At 38.6% G+C, this 19665-nt stretch overlaps 4 protein-coding genes across 16 annotated transcripts in view; all 4 read right to left on the bottom strand.

Moving 5' to 3' along the window:
* Positions 1 to 1059: 1059 nt before the first annotated feature.
* On the bottom strand, positions 1060 to 4798 carry LOC135627349 (sm-like protein LSM2). The gene is made up of 3 exons (XM_065133419.1): positions 4663 to 4798; positions 4378 to 4536; positions 1060 to 1353 (listed from the first exon to the last, which is right to left on the bottom strand). The coding sequence occupies exons 1-3, from the start codon at positions 4663 to 4665 to the stop codon at positions 1234 to 1236; spliced, it is 282 nt and encodes a 93-aa protein (XP_064989491.1). The 5' UTR covers positions 4666 to 4798; the 3' UTR covers positions 1060 to 1233.
* Positions 4799 to 5387: 589 nt separating this feature from the next.
* Positions 5388 to 14070, bottom strand: LOC103971420 (DEAD-box ATP-dependent RNA helicase 57). Of its 12 annotated transcripts, none has more exons than XR_010492314.1 (17): positions 13931 to 14070; positions 13784 to 13862; positions 12463 to 12603; positions 12124 to 12224; positions 11519 to 11671; positions 11289 to 11427; positions 11074 to 11192; positions 10899 to 10990; positions 9841 to 9937; positions 9582 to 9662; positions 9272 to 9504; positions 8020 to 8214; positions 7843 to 7933; positions 7279 to 7401; positions 6931 to 7081; positions 5870 to 6135; positions 5388 to 5786 (listed from the first exon to the last, which is right to left on the bottom strand). XR_010492314.1 is itself a non-coding variant. In XM_065131609.1 (16 exons), the coding sequence occupies exons 4-15, from the start codon at positions 11597 to 11599 to the stop codon at positions 5930 to 5932; spliced, it is 1608 nt and encodes a 535-aa protein (XP_064987681.1). In that variant the 5' UTR covers positions 11600 to 11671; positions 12124 to 12224; positions 12463 to 12603; positions 13784 to 13908; the 3' UTR covers positions 5388 to 5786; positions 5895 to 5929. The 12 variants fall into 12 exon arrangements, 1 of the variants encoding a protein (XP_064987681.1); XR_010492316.1 differs by having other exon boundaries at positions 13784 to 13855; XR_010492315.1 differs by lacking the exon at positions 12463 to 12603.
* LOC103971421 (uncharacterized) lies at positions 13645 to 14892 on the bottom strand. 2 transcript variants are annotated; one of them, XM_065131611.1, is made up of 3 exons: positions 14662 to 14892; positions 14445 to 14562; positions 13645 to 14350 (listed from the first exon to the last, which is right to left on the bottom strand). In XM_065131611.1, exons 1-3 carry the CDS (start codon positions 14804 to 14806, stop codon positions 14203 to 14205), a joined length of 411 nt encoding a protein of 136 aa, XP_064987683.1. In that variant the 5' UTR covers positions 14807 to 14892; the 3' UTR covers positions 13645 to 14202. The 2 variants fall into 2 exon arrangements, with proteins under 2 accessions (XP_064987683.1, XP_009383713.2); XM_009385438.3 differs by having other exon boundaries at positions 14267 to 14364; positions 14662 to 14885.
* A 3337-nt stretch (positions 14893 to 18229) lies between these two features.
* The window catches only part of LOC135626376 (transcription factor MYBC1-like), a 1976-nt gene continuing 540 nt past the window's right edge, over positions 18230 to 19665 (bottom strand). Inside the window, exon 1 of the mRNA XM_065131610.1 lies at positions 18230 to 19665. This exon is cut by the window's right edge and continues 540 nt beyond it. Within this exon, the coding sequence (XP_064987682.1) occupies positions 19008 to 19665 (658 nt within the window). The 3' untranslated portion in view covers positions 18230 to 19007.

Here is a 19665-nt window from a genome sequence, read left to right as displayed (position 1 = left end):
AAGAAGCCACATAAGTCTCTCAAGCAACACCTCTAAGACTCCACCCTAGGATATTCGCAAGATCCACCACCACCATCATCAAACCGTCATCGCTACTATGATCACCGCCCTCGCCTTGATCTCCGATGTTTAGATCGACATCAACAGAACCAACTACTACATCGGCTCTCGTTAACAATCACTACAACAACCACCCGTGACGCTCATGGCACCATCGTCTGCCACCACCATAATAATCGACTAAGTTTTAAATATGATATAAAAATAAAATTAAGATATTAAAATTATCTTTTTACCCATCATTTTTAGATTATTCCTACATGTGCTATATCATTCATTGATAAAATCAATAATATTAGGGTCAATAGAATTACTTTCATAATTATAAAAATTTTAATATAATTTTTTTAAATCTAAAAATCAAAATACTAAACATATTTAACTAATTAAGGTAGCTAATATATAATTAGCACTTTGAATCACCGCAGAGGTGTCCCAATGTCGAGGCGACATTAGCATCTCAACACCAAGGCGACACCAACAGTCTCGAGCATCGGGAACAATGGATTTCTTGATCCCACGGCAGAGATCAAACTTTGAGTCAACATCTATATTATGGTCTACTACATGAGAGCCAGAAAGCCTAACTTGGTTTGGGTGTGAGATTGAGCGAGATAATTCAGTAAATGATTTCGCAAAACTAAATTAGGATCATGGTTGAAAAACCTTGCGGATGCTGAGGATTTGAAAGGTTCAAAAAAGTTTAAAATGTCAAACCTAAAGATTTTTGTCAAGGGTTCTTCAGAGTATTAAGTGGGGAGAGTTAAATAATAAGACCCGTTTCGTAAGATCCTCGAGCATTTCTCAAATATGAGGACTCATCTGATCCATCTAACATCACAGTCGTGACATCATGCGATGCTAACCACACGACCCACTCCGTCCGACATATGATAAATGACTGACGATGACATATCTATAGGCAACCAATGTCTACTCTGGCTTATGTTTCGACTACGTCACTTGCCTTTGCTCATAAATAAAAAAGAGAAAAAAAAAGGTAGAAAGCTGTTCACTTTGGAGTTGCATGCGTCCACAGCTGGAAGACTAAGTACTTGTGTAACGGGATCATTGGAAAACAAAAAAAAAAAAATAGCATAGCAAAGCATAGCGCTTGGAGGAACTTTGAATCATTGACCATTTAGAGAGAATCACATACGGCTGTAGAAGAAATCAAGGCCCACGAGCCTCTCTCCTGGTGGCATCGTGAAGAATGTCGATGTCGACACCATCAGGCGGTAGTTGGACATACCGCACCACTGATCCCCTGATAAAGCAATTCCTCACGGACAACTGCAATTTAAGAAACCAGCGGAGAGAAAACAGTGACTTTATTATAAAACAATAATCACAGAAGTGAACAACTTTTTTTATTTGGGAACCACGCAATTTTACCGCACAGAAAATAAAGCAGCAAAGGTTGTGGAGTCAAAACAAAGAAGCTATAACAAAGGCCAAGTTTGAACATTTACTTTTTCTGTTGATCAAAAGCCATATGCAGCACTAAGCTTTAATGCCCTATTTGACAACAGAGAGATCTGATCAAAGGAGAGACTGAAATTCATGCCAAAGAATTTGGATCCCCCATTTCAACAAAAGCCATCTGGGATTTTTTTTTTTTTTTTTTTTTTGAGTCTATTTAGGATTCTCTAATGTTTTACTTAGACAAGAATTAATTAGCAATCTCAAGAATTACAGCTGATAAAGAAGGATTACAGCTGGCCAAATGAATTCCAATTCAGAGTTCCTAATTCATGTCCAATGATAATAAATTCTCTTTCAACTGGATTCTTGCACATGATCTAGAACACGAGTACAACATGCTTTACTCACAGAAATAGCACCTAAACGTTTAAATTTCCCAGATACAAGGTCTCAAGGAATAAATAAATACAATTCAAATGCAGACATGATCACTAATCAAAGTATCTCTAAACTTTGTCTAAACTAGCAATACTTAACCAAGCTTTTTTTATTAACTATAGTGAAAAGTGAAAACAAGAACCAAGCCAGTAATTTTGCATTTAAAAATATAACATGCAAGACTATATATACACAGGTAAATGCAGTTAAATTGGGCATTGACCTTTGGCCATAACAAACCATATCTGTGACCCTACAATATGGCTTGGGCGACATATTCGATGGTATCCTTGGAATGCAAAAGGAATAAGAGACAAAAGCAACCGTTTGTAAAATGTTCCCTAGAAAACTGAAACTCATGTCACCATCTGATGAAACAGATGCACAAACTGATCCGAAAGGAAAGGAAGAACGAAGGTGAAAACACAGAAAAATATTGCAATCTATTTGAACTCAGATGCCTCCTCACAAGTAATATGAGGTTCTCACAAAAACCAAACAGATACAGGTTAATAATCGATCCACAACAAGTTAGCAGGCTAAAGAAGGATAAAAGTGTTGAATTAAACTATACCTTGAAAAGTAAATTAACAGAAAGTGGACAATGGACATAGTGGTGGGTATTGTAAACCTTTGAAGATATTTGAAAAGATCATTTTGGTGGAAGGAAATATAAAAGGAAACTTTTCATATAGCAAAATATTGCATAACTATATTAAATAGAAATGCACCATGGGAGAAATATTAAGGATTAAAAATAAAGAATAGGTGAAGATGAAGGAAAAAAATGAGAAGGGTGTAAAGGTTGATGGCAAATGAAGTTCCTACTTCAGCATGATGCTAAAATAATTCTATCATACAGGTACATCATTACTTTGAGGTAATTGCTTTGATCTCTGTGTAACCTCAATCAATCTGATTCTGTTTAGAATAACATCATTACAATGGCAGCACTGATACACAGAACATCAATCGAATCAACCTAAAACATAATTTCAACATGGAACCAAACAATGGTTCTGAAATCAACCATGGAACTACATCAGACCTAAATCAGCCATCGGTTAGTTTCTATAGCACACGTCAACCTAAAACCAAGTTGAGTCCTAAGACCTAATTAAATCTAAGTTTGCAGAACATCAGATATGATCACTTTTTGAAGAGGGTAGATTGACTTCTGTCATCAACTTTAATTATTATTAGCAAGTCAATATGGCTTAAATTATATACTTTAGTTGGCTATAATAGGATTTCCCACAAGAGATATTTATGCAGTCTCACATAAACAGATGGGATGTTCATTACCTGGAAGCAAAATCAAGGTTTTATTTCACTGCAGGCTCTTTTCTCCCTTCTGTTACACTTCTTCGCTCAATGTCTCTACTATTCTCTGACCTCTACAATTTTTTTTTTCTCCGCTGCAGCTATTAATTAAATAGCAGCTTATAAAGTGATGCCAGCTTTAAAGAGATCCTTAACTAAGATCAGGGCAACCTAGGATCACAAGTTTGGACTAATTTTGTCATCAGCCAATCTGGTTAATCTTTATGGAACTCCTTTCTCTTTTCTCTATTATTGGTCTCCAGTATTCACTTTTACAAGAGAATATTTTATTTCATTTTTCCTAATTGAAAAGTTTTGATATTAACATGAAAAAGATTGAATACAAAGGTTTATAGAAAAACCATGACAATGGAGAAATCCTTCAGCAGAGGCAGATGAAAGTCAACATCAATCAAGTTTGACAATCACTATATATCATTTGTGTGCTTATCTCCATTTGTTTTGCTTAACATTGCATTCATAAGTTTGGAAGTTATGAGATGTCCCATCATGCCTTTGCAAATAGGCATACTGCAACTTTTATTTTGGTCAACCCAATTCAACCACCCTCTCTCTCATGCTCTGATACCAACATATCTTTCCACCTTCTGATCTAATTGGTTTGACATCAGTGTGACTTCAACGAGTGCAAGTTTTATTTTCTCTTTGGAATTGTATATTAGCCCTCTGAATTAAAAGGAGGAAGAAATTTAGCATGACCAGTATAAACGTAGTCAAGTATACCTCTTTAATGAAACTATTAACCTACTACATCTTACTTGAGAATCAATCTTTTAACAATCAGGTGTCCCTTTCTCTCTTTCAAAATGCTTACAAATACAGTTGTTGACCAAATATGCAAGAGAGTTGGTTAGAAAATTTGGAAAAGTACAAAAAGAAAATTACAAGCACATCATGTTTCCAAATCTTACTAAATTAACAATTTACGAACACTAACGAGAATTAAAAAGAAAATGGATTCTAATCACCAAGACAGACCCTTAAATCCATAAACCCTAAACCCATACGCTAGCAGCATCAACCCACGAGTCAAGATCAAAGATGCATATGCATGTAATGAACGAAGTTGGGGAAAGGGAAACAAGAAGAAAGAGATGGCGGCGGCAGTACCATGTGAGGGTATTTGTCCTGGTCTACGACCCGGATGTTCTCGAGCTTGATGTTGAGGTACTGGTCGACGGAGTGGAGGATCCCTCTGATGGCGAGATCGTTCTTCAGTTCAACCGTCACTTCTTTCCCCACCAACTCCTTGAAGTAGGAGAAGAAGAGCTGCAACAAAACCGAAACCAAACAAATCCACATCAAAAGCAGGTAGAAAATTCGAAGCAGAGATCGCCATGTCAAGGAACAAAAAAGGATCAGATTGCGAGAGGGAGAGCAAGGATTCAAGAATACCATCTTCGCAACCAAAGGGATTTAGGGCGCGTTGTCGCGACGTCGAGGGGGAGAAAGGGAGATTTAGGTCGCATAAATGAAATAGAGCCGGATTTGCGTCTTGTCGGATCGGGTCGACCCAATTGCGGGTAACGGGTGTCTCATGCGAATTACTAATTACCCAATCCGAATCCGACCGCATCTGCTATTATAATCTGTAACGACAGGATGTCATTAGTGTTTCTCAAGTTTGTTTCGATTGGCGTTTATCATAAGCTTCTTAGGTTTGTTCCAATCGACTTTCATTATAAACAAGAAATAATAGCTTTTTACATAGTTATGTCCTAATTAGCAATGACAACAAATATATCTGATTGACTTAAACCGAGTTCAGATGTCCTTTCATTCGTTCAAGACTTTGCTTTGCATCTCATTTTTGGAAACTCGATTGATCAATTCTTAAATGATTCTTTTTGACGATGTCAAACTCACTGAAAGCAGCTTTCCACATTTAATTTATTATCGACGATAAAATATGGGCAACACATACTCCTTTTTTAACTCTGAGGAATTAATCTAAACATTTTGGACACCGATCAAAACTTAAAATCCCTAAACCACCAAATTTAACTATTTTTTAGCTTAATTATTATACCGATTAATTATTTGATAGTATAGGTGCTGAAAACACTCGATGACTTATTGCCATGCGATATCGATCAAGGTGTCAAGTTGATCACGATCAATAGAGCTAATCTCAACTATAATTGAAATACATGGTTTTACGGAAAATATAAATGTATACATCGTTTTACAAAAAAAAAAAACACGAATTTTATAATTATAGTAGGTAGGTAGCATCATCAAATTAGTTTGTGATTTTTTTTTTCTCAGACTTGATCTGGCTAAGCTGTATGATTATGAAGATAATCATATTTAACTCCATACCTTGATAGCTTATTGGTTATCAATGTTAATGTAGCCTGCACAAATATATTACCATCGTCTACATTTCCGAGCAACCAAATTCTTTGGCAGAATCAAACCTCAGGACAGAATGTTTCCAACATTCGAAATCTTCGTCCACAGACAACTCAGCGATGGCAATCAAGGGCCAGAATGTTGAAAACCACAGCAGCAGATCTCTGTAATAAACAACACCGTATCGATCAGATTTTACAGACAGAAGATGAACTGATAGCCACGTGTGAATATATTGAAATCCAACCTCGGGACGGATGGGAGTAAGGAACCTGATGCTTTAGAACATACTGCAGCATTTCTTTTACTAGGCACTGTCGTCGGGAATGGTTGATATCGAGTCTCTCTGTGGCCGGTGCTTTCTTTTTCTGAGCTTGGGCAAAGTAAGAATCCAGGAAGGAACTTCACAGCCAGATGCTGCCATCACATTGGCTATGTTCCTCAAAAAAGGTTTATCCTCTTCAGTGAAGAATGTTACAGCTTCTCCAGGTCTTCCAGCCCGTCCAGATCGACCTGAAGATTGAGAAAGAAGATACTATAAACTTAGAACAATAGGAGAAACTAGGTAGAAGATCACAAGACATAAGGTTGCGAAAAGAACTACAGAATCTGGATAGAAAAATTTTAGAAATGCATAAGATTGGGAAAAGAAAAGCTTTAGAATCTGGATAGGCAATCACAAGGCATGAAGCCTGAATGTGCATCTGAATAAAGATCATTAACAGTAGAAACTAGGTAGAAGATGGAAAGTTATTGAATTTTGGGCATGGTACCATCTTTTTAAGGTTCATAAACTTCTCATCCGATCATGAATTCATAATTGCTTATTGGTAAGACTTCACTATTCATCTGTTTATTCTCATCTAGATAACATCCAATCCTAATCCAAAGTTCTGAATCTGCATTGCCTTTTGTCTTAGGATGCATTCCCAACCTGAGTTTGCATGACCTGGTATGCTAGTCCCAAACCTTACGTCTTAGCTTTGACCCTCCCTCTCTGAAGGATGATGGTTGATTATTAGCATCAATCAAAAATATTACTCTTCATATTATAGAACTCAATTTCGCCAAGACCGGTCTATACAGGCCAGTATTTACTGGTCTGAGCATCAACCTAGTCCTCCCTACCCCAGAAGATTAGTACCACAATATATTCCAGCATACCATATGTCAGTATGCTGGCATGGATTCGATCTGTGCTGGTCCATTTAGAGAAGCCAGATAAATCTTCAAGCATGAAGTCAAAACAATTTGCTGATTACAAAAAGGTTATGCTACAACTAGCAAGGAAAAAGTTTAGTTGCATACCAATTCTATGAATATATGCTGCAGCTGATTCAGGAAAATCATAGTTGATCACACAGTTGATCATCTTAAAATCCATACCCCGAGAAACAACATCAGTTGCTATCAGAACCCATGTCTTGCCTGATCTGAAGTTATCAACTGCATCTTCTCGCTATAACAATAAAATAAAAATTATGATCAGGGAAATGATGTGTATGAAGGACAATTGTAAATGTTAAATTAAAAGTACGATGACTGTTCAACCAAAATCTGAGGGTTGCACTAATCAATTTTTCAAAAGTTCTGAAGAAAAGATCTGCAAAAGTCAATTAGCCAGTTTTCTTAACAATCAACTGCACAAATGCTAACCTGCTGCTGGGAAAGGTCTGCATGAATAACATCAACTTTTATGTCATCAAATGCTAATTCCTTGTAAAGTTCCTTCGCTCTTTCTTTGCTTTGAACAAACACTAGTACCGGAGGATTCAGACTCTATTGGTAAAAATTACAGAGATGTTAGTCAAACCTTAGATAGTAATCCAGCAGAAAAAAAAAAAGAACTCTGAATCAAGCAAAGAAGCCCAAGCGCATCATACTATTTTTGAGTAACCTCAGTGAAGTTCAGTGAACCAAAGTTTAAATGAATTACAGTTTGAGAAAAAGAGAGTGCTCAATGTTTTAAAAATTGTTAGATAAATCAAAATTGCCACTAATAACAATATTATTAGGAAGCCTCGAACCACTGTTTAAACAATTTCAATTGTATTAGTGCATTACACTGACATATTTATATTCGTAATATAGAAAGGATATCCGTCATTAAAAAGGAATAAGATATCATGCCTGTTCTGCTTGACACAGGCAAATTTGATTAACAGAGACAATTAATCATGTGGATTTAATGTGCTAGAAATATAAAGATATCAGTTGTACCTCTGAAAAGCTTTGATGAATAGCAAGCAATTTCCCTTTTTCGCTACCAGCAAAAACAAGTTTTTGCTTAATCATCTCAGAGGCAGAATTTCTGTCAAAAGTTGTTCTGTTAGAGACGTATCATCTGACCAAGCAACTGTGAAGTTCATAGTGTAAATACTATTCTGCATGCCATACTTTCTACCAATGATGATTCGAACTGCATCAACCATAACAGTGCTTGCAAGTTTTTCAACAGTTTCAGGCAAAGTCGCACTGAACAGTGTACGTACTACAGTAGTTCTTGAACAGGCTTTGACCACAGAATCAATTTGTTCTACAAAACCTAGCTCAAAAAGCTTATCAGCTTCATCCAAGACAAGATATTTCACCCTGCACAAAGCAAATATTAAATGAGATATGCATGACCATTAATAAAAATTCTTGCACTTTATACACCACTTCTTACATTAAAAAATGCAGAATGCTATGGATACAAACTCAATATGACAACATATTTCTGTGTTTATAATATCTATAATGCTTCCATGTGCCTTTTCTAATCCCTGTAAGATAACGACTTCACAAACTCGAATTTGCACATTCTGATTAAAAAAGAAATGGTCTAAATTCCTGTAATTTGTATAGAGAAAATAAATCAGTTGTGATTGCTATTCTGAAAAAAACACCATTTTCCTGCTCCAATCCGCAATCTAACATCCTGCACCTGTCCAAGTTTTCTAGCACAACAGAGTTGGCTGATCATAACAACATTCAATAGAGATCTTAATGCATTTATACATGCTATTGTATTCTCACAACGGTCCTATTCAATTACTCTAACCTCCCAATACATTTCCTTTTAACCAAGCATAAAGTACAACACTATTTGCTAAGAGTACCAACTAATTTTGTACCACATCAGCTCAATTCTAGCATGAAACAGAGAAGCATAATTCTGCTTCCCATGCATATAATGCATCCATGGCACATATACTGGTGCATGCTACCACATGGTGGCATGAGCATGGTTGATGCATTCTAACACAACACCATAGAGGTCACTGGCATGGCGGTGGGCCTACATCATGTAAGCACATCAAAAAGAGAAAGAATAATGCATATACAGACAAATGAGAAGCCATTAAGAATAAACAGATAAGAATATCCTCATGTTCAAAGAGGTGAGGAGGTTGGCATGATGACAAAAAACATATAATTACATTAAAATTTCTCACCATCAAAATCTGGTCGTGATCTGAGCTTCATAATCAATTTTAATAGGCTCAGAAGAAGAGCAGACTCTAATTTATGTGATTTGAAACACAACAAACCAAGAGATCTATGCATATCTTTTATGTTCCAATTTTTTATATTTGCTAGTTCATAGCATAAGAAGTGTGGAATGAATTCACTATAAACAGGACATAAAAAGATTTTTAGTTCATACCGACTCAAGTCAAACTTCCTTTTGCGAATAGCAAAGTCCAACCGGAAAGGAGTGGATATGATTATATCACACAGCATTTTTTCAAAATCACCACATCTGGAGAGCTCCTTAGTCATTAACTTGATGTAAAATTTTCTCCCCTTAGCCAGCCTCTTGCACTCTCCAGCAGTTTGAGCAGCTAATTCTCTAGTAGGGCAGAGAACAACAGCTTTTACACCATTCTTTAACCCTGGCTAATAACAGTAAGAAAAACTTAAACTAATGCAAAGTAAAAGACTGACAAGATGTAGTCCATGTATAACAATGATACCTTAATCATCATGAGCATTGGACATAAAAATGCCAATGTCTTGCCAGAGCCAGTTGGTGCACATGCAAAGCAATCCCTCTTCTGAAATATGTAAAACCATGAAATGTTAGTCCTGAACTATTCAGATAACTATAATATTGTAACAGCATAGAGAAATTAGTCCAGCAGTAAAGGGGTAAATTTTCTAAAGTTAAATATAAGATAGACAGAGAGAGAGATGGGGGGAACGAAAGAGAGAGAAACAAAATTTAGGGCATACAGAAAGGAGTACTGGAATAGCCTGCCTCTGAATAGGTGTAGGCTCTCGAAAACCAAGTTCAGTTAAGTTATGCAAAATATATGGTTTGCAGTTATACCTGCACACAAAATCAAAAATTCAAGAACTTAGCAATTCGGCAAGAAAACTGCAACTGTATAAAAGGATGAACTAAAAAATAAAAATGCTGGAAATGTGATTTGTTCTATTTGACAACATATAGTCACATAATTATTACTATGAAGTTGTACATTTCAGCACTATAGGTACCCATATGTAAGGAATTTACATGAGCACAAGATACCAAAGACAGAAGAGGCCAGATAATCCCCAAAACAATGAAAAATGACAGTATGATATAGCACGTCCTTATTATAGATATTATATTGTTCTTAGTTATTATTCCTTACAATATTACTTCTATAGGTACAGAAACATCTTGGATAAACGCATCAATTATGGAACCCTGTGCAATAAACTCCGGAAGAAAATAAAATGTCTAAATACTGATGATGCAAAAAAGAAGAAAAAACATTACTTGTTTGATAAGCCATCTAACACGACGACATTGTCATTCAGCCTCAACTCTGGAGGTTACCTAAATGAAGAATCAATCTCTATCATCAACTAGCAATAGTGATTAGCGGCAGCTGAAATGACATTGTCTCTTTTCTTTGCTTTTTTTGACAGAACTATTAAAGGTAAAACTAAGAACCATCATGTCTCTTTCTTTTGTTTCAAGAAGCTACTAAGATACAAATTCTGCAGTAAGGATGTGGGGATTAAACATCTGAAGATATTGTTCAGCATATTGGTTCAATGGCAGCAGATATTGTTCAGCATATTGGTTCAAGGATTTAAATTCAGCCAGTAACATGTGCACACTGGCTGCGATGCTCAGGGGCATGAGTGCATACAGAATATGCTATGCACCGATGCCACTACACAGGCCAGCATGAGAACATTCAGCATGTACCACCAAAACATTTGTGCCAAAAGCCAAGCAACAGTGTGCTGCAAGTTGATCTCTAAACAAGGATTCTCCATATATGGGATCTCACCTTGAGCTTAGCTCTACAAAACTCTCGAGCGGGGGAGGAACACCGTGTCCTGAAACATGAATTCCATACTTCTTACGCAGAATAGAAGCTTTCTGAAGCAGGAAACAAAAATTTTAAGGTATAGAAACAAAAAAGAATCATTCAACAAAAAGTAACAAAACTAGACCAAAACCACCTCAATCTCCTTTTCCACTTCCTTCTTCTTCTCAGCAGAAGTAGCCTCCAAAGCATTACTTTCTAGAATAGAGGACAAAGACTCGGAACTCTTGAACACACTGAACCCCTCCACAGCATCTGTTACACCAAATCCCAAACAAGGCGAAGAAACGATTATGACATGTGAACAAAACTCGCATCACACTAAAGCAACAACTTTTACTGTGCGTGTACGTAAGCCAGAGATGCAACCAGAAGAGTCCTTATCCTTGCGCTTCCGCTTCTTCTCCTTCTTGTTCGCCTTCACCTCCGGCAAGGCTTCCAGCGCTGCATCCGCTAGGTCCTCGAGATCATCCGGTTCTTTCTTCGACTGCTGCAGCAAAGAACAAAGATTGAAGCATTAAAGTCAATCCAAAACAGGGAATTGGGTCACAAACCGGCACAAAATCGGTTGTCATGCTTGCCTGGAATCGGGCAATCTCCCGGGCGAACCGCTTTCGGTCGACCCGGACGCCGGAGAAGAGCAGCCCCGACGCCTTCTCCATGAACGTTTACGCTGTCTTGATCTTGCTCGTCGCCACGGAGAGGAACCTCAGCAAAACCCTAGCGGAGTGCGCCTACTCAATGAAATAAAAAGAGCTGATGCATATTTACGTACCCACCCCTCCCTTCTTAACATATTTATACTTTGAGACTTGATATGCGGAATTCAATTCCTTTACCAATATGTTAGTCCCATACTTAAAATCTTAGTCGATACATACGAACCGATGTTATTATGTCTACGATATTTTTACTTTTTACATTTTTTGTTTTTTGATCTTTAATTTAATCATATTTTTTTTAACATAATTTTATTTTATTTCTTATTATCCGATGAGATTTGATAGGTAGGTCTATAAATACATCATTCAAATCCTTCGGCTGTTGGCATACAGCTGCAGATTTACAGAAACACCAGCAAAAGGAGGAGGAGGCTGAGACCCAGATCTTTAACTTGTATCGACAAGACAAAGAAAAAACGCATCAACCAACACTTGAGACTGAGCAAAGATCAAGAGGTACTCACCGAATATTTTTAGCTCAGAATCAGCAACAATTTGAAGAAAAGAGTTATAAGTCACATGCCGAAGCTCGAAGACCTCGAATCTCGACACAACATCAAAACACCTGGTGATCGAAAGTGAAACAGATTTGTTTTAGGTCATACATGAAATGCCATTGCCAAGAGTTGGTTCAAAGTTCAGATAAAATGTTTCTGTGGCAATGAAAAGGGAAAATAAAACATCACATGTACTAATAACTTTTAACTGCTGCTGTCGCTCGATTGCCTTAAGGACAACACAAAATCTAACTTTTTTGACAGTAAACTGTGCTTCTGCAAAACAGTATGCTACAGCTTGCCTACCATATAATGCTGCAGTATTCTTCATCTGTTTGTACCTTCTTAACTTTAACCGACGAAAATTTCCCCTCTATATTCTTCGGAACCATCTCTCCAGGAATCTTCGGGGATGTGAAACTGAAGTCTGATGGCGACAGGATACCGCTGTATAATGGACAAAGTGACTAGAAAAAAAAATGAAAGACTATAATACTAAATGTTAGAAATCCGGGACCCTACTTGATTGTCAATTTGTCATCCAATTAGTTTTCAACAAGTCTTTCGAAGCTCATATGATCGTGAAAATGACCTTTATCAAGTTTGTTTATTTTGATTTTGTTGGTGTTGATTACTTACTTACCCAGGAAGGTAACATTCAGAGAGATACTTTGTTTGTACTTTGTAAGAAAGAGAGACTTGAAAAAGTGCACATTTGACTTGGTGCAAGATAGTCATTAACACGTGCGGATTGAATGTAGAGTCCTAGTAGAGATCTTCAATTGAACTGGTTCAGTAGAACGTAGATTGAATGCAGATTGAAAATTTGAGCTCTCTTTTCAAGGCTAAATCACTAGTGTGAGTTGCCAAGTTGTCTCTTGTTTTTAATCGTTAGAGCAATATTAGTGGTTTTGACATGCTTGATTAGAGGTGTCAAATATACCTGAGGGTATAGGACCTGCCTATAATGGGGTGGAGATGGAGACGAGGTTGAGGGACATTTTCATATATGGGGCGGGGGCGGGGACGGGTAGAGTACTCCCTCACCTGTTTACCCATCCCCTCCCCGTTAACGCTTGGCCCGCCTGATTCAAATCAGACTGAATTAGCCTTGGTTCGAGTTGATTTCGAATTATTTAGTTCAATTGAATCAAATAAAATAATATCAATATTCAACAGTAGCTCCCTCCTCTCCCATTCTAAAAAATAATGACTGTTCTGCTTTGGTGTTAGCTCTATTCGTATCATCATAATGTGTCGAAGCTCCCCATGGTTGATATTGGTAGGAAGTTAATTTGGCTAACCATTAGAGAAGATAAAGATGAGAAACCCAAAGAGTTAAACAGTGTGACTAGCAGAGTGAAGAGATCCTACATAGGAGGGGCTCTGAAGACATAGAAGCTAATTCAATCGTACAAGGCAAGAGGTGTAGGTACTAAGAGCAATCCAAAACAAAGACAGAAAACTGTATCAGTTCACTCTTGGAAATCAATAAAATCAACTGTAGTTATAATAAACATGTCGGACAAAAATAAGAGTGACGTTAGATCAACTGGACTCACAAGCGGACTCCAGTTGTAACTCTCTAAACTCAACAACATATTAAGCTCGAGCTGAGCTTTCATACCTCTAGCTAAGTGATAAAAGGCAGGTTTGGGTGTGCTCTGCTTATGTCAGTTTCCTTCTCCAGCTTGTTTGTCTATGTGCTTTCAAAAGACATAAACATATTAGCAAAAAAGGATGATGCTAAATCCAGCAGACAGAGATTTCCTACCAATAAAAATAGCACCGATGAACCAGAACTTCATTGTTGCTCAATAGGTTGATTCTTTTCTAATAACCCTCTGTTCCTCCTGATTTCTTGATTTCCTACACACTGCTTCCGCACAGATCAGGGAGTCACCATCAAAATCATTTGTCACCGGGCAGAAATGCACACCAGGAAAACACAAACGGAGCACAGCACTGCAATCCTACTTTCTGCAAGACATGTCCAATTCGTGTACTACCAAAATGGTCGTCTTTAATCACCCCAATGGCAGCAATTCAGCTCACATAAAAAGAAAATAGATTCAAAAGGCAATTAGTAGCAATGCACAACATCCAGAAATGTAGAAAGAGGGCATCCATATAGATTATTACACAATTACATGCTGCAGATTTATTCTTTAAATATCCATCGAAGAGGGATGACCTGAAAGAACCGATCTTGGTGCAGGAAAAGGTCAGTCACAACTAGCAAATCTACCTAGATAACATCGTGAAGCAACGGAGTAGCTGATCGGTACCGGAGGATCCGTCGACTGGTGGCCGTGGAAGCCTTCCGATCATCACCTGCTCCCGAGTCGGACTCGTCGTGCACCCACCCCACCGACTTCTGGGCCTCGAGGACGAACTGCGAGATCCCTGAACCACCATGAGGGAGGTCTTTAATCTCAATTGAGACCGTTCGAATCCCCCAAAAGCAGACGTTAAGAGAAGGATCACGAAAAGGGAGATCCCCACCGTCTTTGACGGACTTGCGCTTCTCCCGGACCTCGTGGATGGTGGCCGAGAGCTTCCAGTAGAGGGGACGGCCGACGTAGAAGGCGGCGAGGAGGAAGAGAAAAGCGACGGCGAGGCGGAGCCAAACCCTAGCGGCGCAGGCCATGTGCGATGACGTGCGGAGTCTGTGAGGGCGTTCGACGAGCTCGCTGCATTTCGCCTTCTCTATTTTGGAATTACGTTTGCCCTATACGCCTAAACCCAGTCCGGCCTGGCCCAATTTTTGGCCGTTCCAATAATTAATGATAATAAAGGCTTTATTTTGTGAAAATTAGATGAAATATGATCGAGATTGCCTACTAACTCCAATAATAATTCCAACTAACTCAATTTTAGATATATGAAGGTAGACATCGGATCCTGGACCCGATGTTTGAGCCTGATGAGAACCCGAATCCTGTAAGAAAAGCGGAGGCTCGAGCTCACAAATTGACCGGTCGATGTTCGAAGCTGGACCCGGTTCGGGATTCTGGTTCGAGGTTGTTGACGCAGCTGTCGGAAATGTTTAGGATCTGTTCTTTGCACTTGCCTTTATCGTTGTTGTAATTTGCTGGTTCGGTATTGTTTGATCTGTTGATTTTTTGGGATTCATTTCTAGTTTTATCAGTTCTTAAAGGGGAGTCTAATAATGAAAAAGGGTGTCAGCAATAAAGGACATATAAATGATTCAATATAAAGCATCTAAAGCAGTTGCATCTTCAATTTATTCCACTTCACAATTGACTACAGTTTACCCACAAGCATATTCCAATGAAGTTCCTGCACCAACCTACCTCAACTGACTAGGAATATGAAAGATCTAATGCTTATTTTCTCTAATATGTGCCAGGAACAGAATCAGTCAGCAGCAAGAGCTCATGGGATCCATTTGACTGTGGTTGCAGTCATATCCTGACAGTGTAACTCAAACTAGGTGCTTATGGGATGTACCATCTCAGCTTTTACAGATCTGACTTGAGAAAAATAGACAAAGACATGAATAACCTGTTCGATCAGCCTCAATTGTTCAACCCCCTAAGGCCTTCTAGAAGTTTCTCAACCATGCTGCGAATTCTCTAAGAAACCATGTAGTGTACATAACTGAATTAAAACCACAACCTAAGAGGTCCAAAAATTTCAGTAGAAAATTGCAATTAGTATCACAATCTGAACAATACTTCCAAGTAAAACCAGATGGACACCATATAGATGAAAAGACAACTTTTAGTAACATTTCAGCAAGCTTTCAAAATCCAATGCCATGGATACCATGTTTCTATTCTATGACTATCTTTAGTTGGGACTTTCAATTCATAAATACTTGCCCAGATCTAAGGTGTTAAAGAAAGGCTGAGATGATTCTTCACTCCAGAAAAAATTAGTTTTAAACCACGATATTTTTTCCCCACTGAACAAAAATATCCTGGACTTGCTTGTCACTCAAAGAACTATGGTTCAAACGCACCACTAATTCTGATGCAGAAAAGACAGGAGGCTCGAAGACAATTCTGAGTTTTGATCCACTTCAATTTTGGTGTGAATTCAGTTGAGATCTAACAATTATCATTTAAAGTAACTGGACGGACAGAATAGAAGGAATATGGCTAAAATGAGTGGGCATTTTCTTTTGAAGGCAACCAAACCTGCCCTATTAACAATTATAGAACCGTGACCACTACATCTTTCATAAGCAAAACTAACAATTTCACAAGGAAAATTATTATCATATTTCCCACCAAGCAACTGCCATCCTAATGTCTTATTACAAACTTTTGTTGCAGGACTTCTCTAAAGACAATTGATACTCATAGCAATTGCTTCATTGGATGCTCTAAATTGATTGGCATATCTTTAACCGGCCACTTTCTTTTTCTATCAATACAAATGAAAATATAATGCTTTCATGACAGATTCAGTCACGATCCGACATAATGGGATATCTTAACTTCGTTGAGCCCTAACTACTAGTCTAAAATGTATAAATTGAAATTTACAATAGTACACCTATTAGAGTCTCATAATTCAATCGTAGCCTTAACTCACTTTCAATGTAGGACTAAATTGGGATTTTATAATCTCCTCACTTAAGGGCTTGATGTCCTCATCAAGTCCTAGTATAGTCCAAATCAAATCGTAATATGATGCATGTGAGGCATGGCCCGATGGCGGCTCCACATCGTGACGTGTCCTCTGACCTCGTTCACAGACAATCTTTTCCTATTCATGCCCCTTATCATACGTCAATACTAGGTCAGTTATGATAACGACCTAATGGGATAACTGGTCTATTTTTATTATGCCTGAACCACAAGTCAAAGATGCTTAAGCTAAAATTAACAGTAGTAGTTCACACATCAAATCCTTATAAATCAATCCAACTTTCAATATATTACTATACTAGGGTGTTGCGTATTCACCCTCGTATACAACACCTCTCTTAGAAATTGATGTTCACCATCTTGGTAATTTCCAACATTGTTTTTGCTAAATAACTGTTGCATAAAATGTAGCTAATATCCATTAATTGACTCATTTTTCCTTTAAAGAGTAATCTCGTTTGTAGCTCTCTGAAGAGCAACCAAAATGGAGCACCAAAAATGACTTTACATGTAAGATCAAGAGCTTCCGTTTTAGATGCTTGCCCCACTATTTAATACCAATAACTTAACTTTTATTCTCTTCACATGATTTAGCATGAACTCCCAACAATTTGTTCCCAATCCTTGCCCTTAGAGATGGTCTAGTTCCCATGTTGCTCGGATTACATGAATGATACAAGAGATTCAATAGAGGTTCCATGACTCCATGAATGACAAAACATCCATATCAAGCTTCACAATATAGTTTTGTCTCCATACATGTAAAATAATGGGCTTTTATAATCTTGAGTTGTTAAGCATAAGAGGATATACATAATTCATGCACCAATAAGACAAGCATGCAATCTCTGTAATTTCCTGACCATTTTAAGCTTGTTTCATGATGCAGCATGACATGAACCCCTCCCTCAAATCTGAACATAGATAAATGGTGGTCAATAGTCAATAGCAAAGAGATAGATCATATTCTGTAGGGTCAGATTCAATTCGAACATATATAAAATCGGTGAGATCTCAAGATTCTCATCCGTTATCATGTTTTCACACTAAGCTCATTTAGTACAATTATTTTCTAGACTGGTGTCTTCATTACCATTCTGGACTAGGAGTAATACCAGTCACAGTTCTCTTATATACAGGAGTAGAATTGTCAATTGATCTACCCAACAATCATAATAGTCAGTGTTTACTCACAATCAGTAACCCTACCATCTTCCTTCCATAATGCAGAACAGAAAGCTATCAAAAACCATGATGAGCAAAATTTCTAGGAAAGAATTGAATGAGAAGTCACCACATATATGTTTCTCCAACATAAATGGAATCAGAGCATCAATGTTACTGAAACATAAGACTTCTTTTATAAATTCAAGCCAGACAACTTATGGAAGCAAAAATGGAGATCATCACAAAGAGGCATACTTCTACAGGATCAAAGATTGGCTGGTAAATTCAGAAAAATTCTACATGCAATTGGATTTTCATTGTACAATAACATATTTCGAATATTCAGATTACAACCAACAGTGTTAAGAAAGATTCTTAACGTAAGTGGTGGCTGCATATAAGAATTTTTGGGTCATGTAATTTACATCGACAACTAACCAAAGGGTACCATGCTCATTGAAGTCTCTCTAAATAGGTTCAGATTCGCCTACAGACTCATAGTAGAGAGGGAAAATAAGAAAGTATGACTGACGAGTCTATAAATCTCTTACCAATAAGCTCCCCGTTACAGAAGCAGAGGATTATGAATCCGAGCACACAAGCAATAAGAGAATCCATGGATTATTCATATCCTAACTCATTCCTCCTCCCATCCAAATATCTTTGAGGCATCAACCCAGCTCCTTCTAATTGTCCGGAATATAAAGCTATGATCCATCAGTAATTCCCCACAATCTATTCGAAATCAGAAGTTGTAGAAACAGACATCATCGCTTACTAAAGTGATATTAAGAGAAAATATACACTAAGAGAAGACTAATTAAGAACCCTGGATACTAAATTGACCCTGATTCAAATGTGATAAGGACCATATCATCATTCTCCTAGCTTCCTCTGCTCCAAGCATAACTACTCAGACCTAGCAAGGATATATGAGGATGACACACTGACAGTGGCAATGGAAATAGAAGAACATCTAAAATAAGCCTAAACGAAGCCCTAACAATCTTCACCCACTGCAGATGATAAGTAGAGTAAACATGGAGTGAGAGAAGCGCCATATCACTCCTCACCAGTAGGGAAAAGCGTTAGTACCTTCCTCTCACCATTGCCTCCCCTTTTGGCAGGCTCCAAATCATCCACTAAGGTTGTGGGCGGAAAACCCATGCCCGGCGGCGCCGCCGGTCCTACCATCTGATGCATCCCCGAATGGGGGACGGCCCGATTCGGGAAGGCGTGGTCGAACCCTCCCCCGCCTGTTGGTGATCCGTAATGCCCCAAATGCCGCTGATGGTAGTACTGCTGCTGCTGCATGGCGGCCGTGATCTGCTGATGGTGCTGCAGAGCGGCCACCGGCATATACGGAAGGAAGGGCTCGGGGCCTGCGACGGACCCGCGGCTGAGGAAATGGTGGGGCACCGGGGTGCTCGCGAAGAGCTGGTCTGTGGCGGCGTCGGCGGCGGAGATTGGCCCCCCGCCGACTCCACCGCCGGAGCCGCTGAGGCCCTGCATGCGCTTGAGGTAGAGGCGGTACTTCTGGAGGTGGCTGGCGACGTTCTCGCGGGTGAGTCCATCGACGCTCATCAGCTGCATTATGGTCTTGGGGACGGCGTTCTTGATGCCGAGGTGGGCGACGGCATCCACGAAGCGCTTGTGGAGCTGCGGCGTCCACACGAGGCGGGGCCGCTTGAGGGTCCGCGCCGGCTCGTCGCCCCCGGCG

The sequence above is a fragment of the Musa acuminata genome, chromosome BXJ2-11 (assembly GCF_036884655.1).
Source record: "Musa acuminata AAA Group cultivar baxijiao chromosome BXJ2-11, Cavendish_Baxijiao_AAA, whole genome shotgun sequence".
In the NCBI taxonomy this organism is placed as follows: domain Eukaryota; kingdom Viridiplantae; phylum Streptophyta; class Magnoliopsida; order Zingiberales; family Musaceae; genus Musa; species Musa acuminata.
Note: the sequence above shows the minus strand (reverse complement) of the source record. Positions and strands in the feature narration are given on the sequence as shown.